At 37.3% G+C, this 7,614-nt stretch overlaps 1 protein-coding gene across 1 annotated transcript; it reads right to left on the bottom strand.

Annotated features, from left to right (window-relative positions):
- Positions 1-2,472: 2,472 nt before the first annotated feature.
- On the bottom strand, positions 2,473-3,131 carry LOC149258085 (12-oxophytodienoate reductase 7-like). The gene is made up of 3 exons (XM_089400150.1): positions 2,955-3,131; positions 2,704-2,844; positions 2,473-2,578 (listed from the first exon to the last, which is right to left on the bottom strand). Exons 1-3 carry the CDS (start codon positions 3,077-3,079, stop codon positions 2,473-2,475), a joined length of 372 nt encoding a protein of 123 aa, XP_089256276.1. The 5' UTR covers positions 3,080-3,131.
- Positions 3,132-7,614: the final 4,483 nt, after the last annotated feature.

Raw genomic sequence — 7,614 nt, 5'->3', positions numbered from 1 at the left:
ACCTGAATCCACATAACACCAAATACAAGCGAAGGGGCATAAGTTAATTGGGAATAAAATGAAACAAAACTCTCTGACTCAATTAAAAATACAAGAAACTAATAAAGTTTGAGAAAACCAAGTCCATCCCACAGATAGAGCAATCTCCAAAGGGCTTGGATAAATGAGAAATGATAATTGATTGGAGTGAATTTTACTTGATTCTTATTTAGCCCTAGAAAATAAAGTTTATTGAGGGGATAATAATTTGATTATATGTGATATGGATAATTCTGTGGCTCTCTCAAACGACTAGGGCAGAAGGCTAATCAGCCTACAGAGACAGATGGAACTTGGGTAATTAATCTGTGTGGGGTATTTTCTTCCTTTTTCTCATATTTCCACTTTATAACATCAGAATCATTAGATCACTTTATAACACTACAGAATCAACTAAACTGAAATTTTGTTAATGATTAGAATTGATATGAAACCCAATTTAATAAGAATCAACCCTCTCAAGCATCCTTTTCTCCTTCAAATATTCAGAGAATTCAATGATCTACTCAGAGATAGGTGCAAACCACACCTATTTGGAAATGTCCTCGGTCAAATTTGCTGAGATTTGGCAGATTTTGCCATAGTTGTCGTGTTCAATCATAATTCGCGGCCAACATATTCATTCAAACTTTCTTTTAAGATTTCATGTATTTTTAACCTTAGTATTTGTTGAGCCTGCATCCTCTTACTCTTTGGCTTTGCTGAGTCGTTCTCAAATCTGAGCTATCTGGGTTGTTCCCAAATCTGGTATATCTGAGTTGTTCCCAAGTCTAAGCCATGTGACATTGCCCCGCTTTCTATTAGATCTGGACATGTAATTTTGTCTGATAAATTGCAACTCAAGCATAATCCAACCCAAACTTATTTACAACCAACTTATTCTATATCCTTTTGTGAACACCAGTACCGTATCCACCAGAGCATAAATCTTCAAAAGTTGGAACAGTGATCGGACCAATTTTGCATCATGAAGGCAAGTAATATACTACATGAAGGAATGAAATTCCATTTGTAGATAATCAGAGATGTACTGTACTATGTGAATAGCTCAATAATGTGGCAATGAAATACTGCTTCTGGAGATACAGTGCAATATGTGACATATGGGATATTGTAGGAACGAAGTTCTGCTTCTAGGGATTTCCTGCATATTATAGGTAAGCATTTCTGATGGTGGCGATTTACTTCAAGATGTGATATAACATTCTGTAAGAATAAAGTTCTTTCGTTGAGGATATTCTCCATATTGTAGGAATGAAGTTCTCTTTGTAGGAATGTACTGCAATATGTAATATGCTTCGTGTTGAAGGGTAATTTTTCTTCGTTGAAACAAATTTAACTGTCCGCCTCCCCCTCCGCCCGCGCAGGGCCACCCCCGGGCCGCCCCGCCCCGCCCGACCTGCGGCGGGTCGATTCCGGGAATCGACCCGCCGCCGGTCGGGCGGGGCGGGGCGGCTCGGGGGTGGCGCTGCGCCCGTGCACTTGAACTCTCGTCAATATTACGGTACAATGTGAGTTGATTTTTATTCAAAACATCATCACTATATATTAATTTTGATATAAATATAAAATAAACTATTCAATTTTATAGCAGATATATCTTTAGTTTATTAATATATTTACATTGATCTTTAATATAATTAAATTTCCATAACTATAAACTTTTAAATTAACAACCTTCATACTTCACATAAAACTCAACAAAACATCCTACTATCATTAATATAATAAATCTAGTTTAGTCTATTGTAATTTGAGTTTTGAATAATCTATATATTTCTAATCTATATATTGAAAAACAATCATTTTGAAAATTAATTAAAATTTTAAATTAATAATAATAAAAAATTATTATTTTTGTTTGTAATATGTAATTACATTGCTGCATTATGATTTTATAAAAAGTTTATATTTATGTTAAGATTCAATTTAATATTAAATTTAAAATTCAGTAAATTTTTTTAAATACACCTTCTTCTTTTTTAATTTTTCAATTTAAAAAGGTTTTGTTTCTACGACTTTTTTCTGTTAAAAATATAAATATCAAAAGAATTATATTTATTTTTTGTACTGCAATATGTAATATGCTTCGTGTTGAAGGGTAATTTTTCTTAGTTGAAACAAATTTAACAGTCCGCCTCCCCCTCCGCCCGCGCAGGGCCACCCCCGGGCCGCCCCGCCCCGCCCGACCGGCGGCGGGTCGATTCCGGGAATCGACCCGCCGCCGGTCGGGCGGGGCGGGGCGGCCCGGGGGTGGCGTTGCACGGGGGCAGAGCCACCCCCGAGCCGCCCTGACCCGCCCGACTGGCGGCGGGTCGATTCTCGGAATCGACCCGCCGCCGGTCGGGCGGGGCGGGGCGGCCCGGGGGTGCCGCTTACGACATGAGGAACACTGTATCATGAGGAACACTGTATCATGTAACATGAGGAACACTATATCTGGCAGAAAATGATGCCGCCCTTCTCATGAACTGCGTCTACAACATTTTTCCAGGCCTTGACTTGCTCATCGTTGAAAATGCCAGGAGAATGCGGGAACCTGCAGAGCATTACATAAAAGTCTTTCATTATCAATGTAATTTTTTCAGGAGAAACTGCATGCCAAAGCACTCTCGATTTATTTCATCACTGAAAGAAATGGCGTAGCTAATGAGGAGAGCATACCCAATGGCTTGCTGCGAGACTGCGTTTGCCTCGGTGATGAGGAGGCCTCCTCTCGTGGTTCTCTGAGAATAGAACTCCACGTGGCAGGGCTGCGGGATGTTGTCGAGCGCACGGCATCGAGTCATGGGAGCCAACACAACCCTGCAGGTACGTGAACATGAGTTAGTACCTGAAGCTCACTGGCTTTGCAGAAAATTATATAAATTACTTGCTCTGAAACTAGACTAGAAATTTGTGACATAGTAAATTACCTGTGAGACAGATTGAATAGCGGACCCATCTGAAAAGGCGAAAGGAGATGAGGACTCGAGGTGCCGTTTGAGGATACACTGTCTTCGTGATTTTTCTTTTCGAGAAAATTACCGCCTTTCCCCATTACGAAAGAATGACTTCAATTTAACAAACGCTCGCCTGCAATACGAATGAAATACTCTGAATTCTGATCAAGGGCCTTTATGTAGAAGTTCTTGACTGTTATTATCAATACCAAGGATCTCTCAAGTTCTTGATATATCATTTTGAATTGCGTGACGAAATTATTGGACATTTTGCACATCGGATGGAGTGTTTGTTTTCTAATACTAAATACTATTTTCCATCGACTCCGATATTTAATTGTCTTACACATTAATATCATTTAAAACGTTTATTAACAATTTGTTTAAGTGGATTTAAGCACTATCATGAACATCTGAATTCTGATCAAAGGCCTTTATGTAGAAGTTCTTGACTATTATTATCAATACCAAAGGTATGGATCTCTCAAGTTCTTGATTTTTCTTATCAATACCAAAGGTATGGATCTCTCTAACCGAAAAATTAAGGATGTGGCATCGATCTATCACAATACATATTTTGGCACCCCGGGGCCGCCCCGCCCGCCCGACCACGGGGCACCCCCGGGGCTAAAAATTAAGGATTGTTAGAGCATATATGGACAGAGTGAAACATTAAACCCAGAAGCCACGCGAAAAATACAGCAGCCCAGGCGTCTTTTGATCGGACATCTGTCACCTTTCTTGGGGCGTTCGAAGTGGATGTCGATTAGCCCCTCGAAAACTAGATACCACTTAGTGTGCACACGTATGATCTTAATTGGGAGTCTGAAGACTGTTTTCCCGTGAGTTTGATTTAAAGATTCTTTGTCTATTATTCCGTGCCACAGCATCGACACTTCTAATAAATGCAGTAGATTTTGAAAAAATTGCGGAATTTGCTATAGTTTACTATAATGTTTTGTAAATTGCATTGTTTATGAGAAGATCGTACCTAAAACAATTGATTTCCGTGTCCTTCATAAATGAAATTTCAATCTTTTAGTTGGTGAAGTATTTGAAAAGTGAGAATGTCAAGTAAATAAAACAAATAAATAAATATTTTTATTTCCAAAATATAAAAAATGTGAAGTGATTTATTATAATTGTATTGTGTATTAGTATTTATATGGAAAAATATTTTTGAAAGTAATAATAAAGATCATAACATGCGTTTTGTAAAATTTACAAATGACATTTTGATAAAATGATATGTTTATTTGAGTATATGTGTTATTGTTAATAAAAAAATATTATTTTAAGAACATTCATAATAACATTTTTCTATAAGAATTAATTAAAATCAAAATTTAATTAAAAGAAAATTAAGTGGTACTGAACATCTAAGTTTAATTAAATAAATTTGTATTCTAGGTATTTAATAACATTAATTATCAAATCTCAGTGTTGATTTGCAACAATATTAACACACTTTGAACATTTATTATATCTTTTCTATTGTACCTTAAACATTTAATATATCTCCCTTATTGTAGAGGGGACATTTTGAGATTCATGCTTTAAAATTTGGCATTGAGAAGTGGAGGTGCATTCGCTGGGTCCATTAGTCATCTAACATTCTGCAAAAAGATGTAAAACTCTAGTCATTTAACATCATACCAAGACTTGTGAAACTTGTTATGATGTGGAGTTGTAGAAAAATGTGAAGAAGAAAATTACAGAGATTAAAGTCTATGAAGTGGTTAAAAAAAAAGAAAGATATAGATGAATGAGACTATTAAGTACATGATTTTTTGTTTGCAAAGAAATTATTTTTAATGTTTTTCAAGTCGAATAATATTTTGTTGGCTTTTTGTGCTTTGGTTTTTTTGTGCTTTGTTATTCCTCTATTACATGCATTTGTTAGTTTGTGTGTTTCAACTTACATGTATTTGGGGGCTGGGGAAGGGTACAGTTGGGCAGGGGTTCGGGTGTGGGCACAGTGGTGAGGGGCGGCCGCAGGGAGGGGTTGGGGGGTGTAGGGGGGGAGGGTTCGGGGGGATGGGGGGAGGGGGCGGGGGTTTGGGGGGATGGAGGGGGGCGGGGGGCGAGGGGGGATGGGGCGCGGGAGTGTGGGGGGACGGTAGGCGGTAGGGTGAGGGAAGGGGAGGGGGGAAGCTTCATTCAAACAGAAAATTCAGCTGAAAACAAACATCTAGCGTGGCATGCAAAGGATGGACCACGAAGAAATACAGAGTTGGCGAGCGAAACAAAGAGAAAACACAGATTTGATGGATGCAGGGAGTACAATAACTTGGTAATCATATCGAGGGATTTGTCATCATCATCATTTTCGGAGATTGGATCAGGCGTGTTACTTTAATAATTAATGTGTAGTGAATCCAGACAAGAGATCTCTCGTGAGAGGAATAAGTTAATGGGGCCGAGGCTTCAATGTAGTCTTCAGGGGGTTGTGGGGGGCGCATGGGTAGGGGCTCGCCCATACTTGCCTAATTGTGCACTTAGTCTCATTATCCCTCACCTGACCTCCCGCTCGCCCATCGACCCGCCTGCCCATTAGAGGTGGCTGGGCAATTCTGATTATACAAATAAAAATTTTATGGTATATTTTTGTTGTTAACTTAAGTTAATATGTTTTTTTATTTACTAATTTATGTGTTTTTTTATAGGAAAATGGCATCAAGGAAAATTTCTGTGAATCTTTCTGGACCAAAGAGTCTTAAAGGTGTACCTTCAAAAAACATTGGTGAACGAACTCCACCTGAGCTCATGCCTACAAATATTTCAAGTGCTTTACGTGATAAGAAGCTAATCTCAGATTGGAAAAGTTCAAAAGAGGTGAAATTTCCATCAAGAGTCTAGTATGTGAAAGAAAGAGAGAGCACAACTGTGATTTTCGCATTGATTTTTAAGTTAATTATTATTTTTTGAAAAAAAAATAGTTATTATTATTTTTTTGACATGAAATTCATAAAAAAAACTATTATTTGACCATTTTTAGTTAATATTTTTGTATTAAAATTGTGATTTTGACATGTTAATTCTAGCAAAAAATTATCAAAACGTTTAGTTTTTTTGTTATATTTATGTTAAAAATGGTTATTTTTATGTCCATTGTTAAAAAATGTTGTTTTTTAGAAACAATTATTTCATGTGGATTGAAAAATTAATTAAGGATGTATAAATATGTAGATTATCTAAAATTCAAACTATCGACTTTCTAATTTAAAAACGCAAAAAAATAAAAACCCCCCTAAAAAAAAAAAAAATTAAGATAGAGAACAAGAAAATATGAATAAAATGATGACTTCAAAAACTATCAAATTTAGAAAATAATTTTTTACATTTCACACACTAGACAATTAAAAGTCAAAAAATAGGTCTTTTAAAAAAAGGGTGTGATGCAGAATACTCACTTTTTAAAATCAGCATGAAAATCACTACCATTCTAAAACTTGATTTCATCCTTGAACATGAAAAAAAATTAAAGTTCCAAAAACCATGTTCTAAAAAAAACATGTGTATTCTGCATCACCACTTTTGAAAATCGGGTCATTTTTTTGCTATCTCTACGAAACGGGTAACAGTATCAGTTCCCGTTTCAAAGTTTACATTGTTCATCGTGAATATAGTACTTCAGCCTTTGAAGCCTTGGTCGTGTTCTCATCATCACCTCCACTTTGTATTGGCCGATCATTCACCTCCACTTGATTGTTTACCCCTTTTGAGGAACAACTGCGAAGAGTGATCCTGTTAGCCATCCTTGTAACACTGCCGTGATTGGGAAATTCCAAACCTTACCTAGAATCAACTGCTACCCGAATTTATCACTCGTTCCTCAAACACGAGTCTCCTTTAAGCTCTTTTCAACTCGTAAAATATGAAAAGATTGCCGAGCCATTGGTCTCTCCAGCTCGTTAAAGTGACCGGAAGTGCTATTCCTCCTCTAGATTTTAATCTTTTTGGAACTGAAGGATTATTACACAAAACGATCGAGCGCTTGTTTTGTTTGGCTCGTTAAAAGTACCGAAAACTCATCCCTTCTGTATTGTTTTATACTTTTTCGGACTTAAGGGATTAGATGACGAAAAAAGATTTTTGGAGTTTTCTTTACGTCCCTTTTCAGACTCTCTAAAATTGAAAAGGGCCAAGTTATCTTTGTCGTTAAACTCGTTAAAACCTAATAGCGACAAACTTGTCCATAACAGACAGGAACAAGTTTCACTATCGCTAGGCTCGTTAAAACATAGCGATGGGTTTGCCCGAAGGGCAAATTATAGAACAAGCATATGTTATCCTCCTCAAGCTTGATAAAAATGAAGAGGTACTGGTCAGCAATGACTGGGGCAAAATTGGGAAGAAAACTTGAAGAAACTTTGTTGGTAGCAAGTTGCTCTTGAACATGACACTTTCACTCCGCATCCTAGTCGGGTTGGGTTGTTCCATTCAACGGTCACATCACCATGGTCCCATCACACCATCCACATTTGGGGTTAATGCTACTGATCCGTCATGTCAGTGTCGCCGATATGTTCAAGAGAAGTCACTCAAAGAATTCATCTATGTCTCACCCGCTGCAATACATTTACGCTCCATTCTTTCATGACCGCCACCCTGAACCATATATCACCAGATC

The sequence above is a fragment of the Pinus tabuliformis genome, chromosome 6 (assembly GCF_031772625.1).
Source record: "Pinus tabuliformis cultivar Carrire ecotype Pingquan chromosome 6, CPIR1, whole genome shotgun sequence".
In the NCBI taxonomy this organism is placed as follows: Eukaryota; Viridiplantae; Streptophyta; class Pinopsida; order Pinales; family Pinaceae; genus Pinus; species Pinus tabuliformis.
Note: the sequence above shows the minus strand (reverse complement) of the source record. Positions and strands in the feature narration are given on the sequence as shown.

Bases quoted from the DNA above. Each gene is read 5' to 3' on its own strand.
- LOC149258085 (XM_089400150.1), bottom strand. From the start codon at position 3,079: ATGGGGAAAGGCGGTAATTTTCTCGAAAAGAAAAATCACGAAGACAGT. The intron at 2,845-2,954 runs GTAATTTACTAT...ACGTACCTGCAG, and splicing joins CTATTCAATCTGTCTCACAG to GGTTGTGTTGGCTCCCATGA. The intron at 2,579-2,703 runs GTATGCTCTCCT...AATGCTCTGCAG, and splicing joins GTCTCGCAGCAAGCCATTGG to GTTCCCGCATTCTCCTGGCA.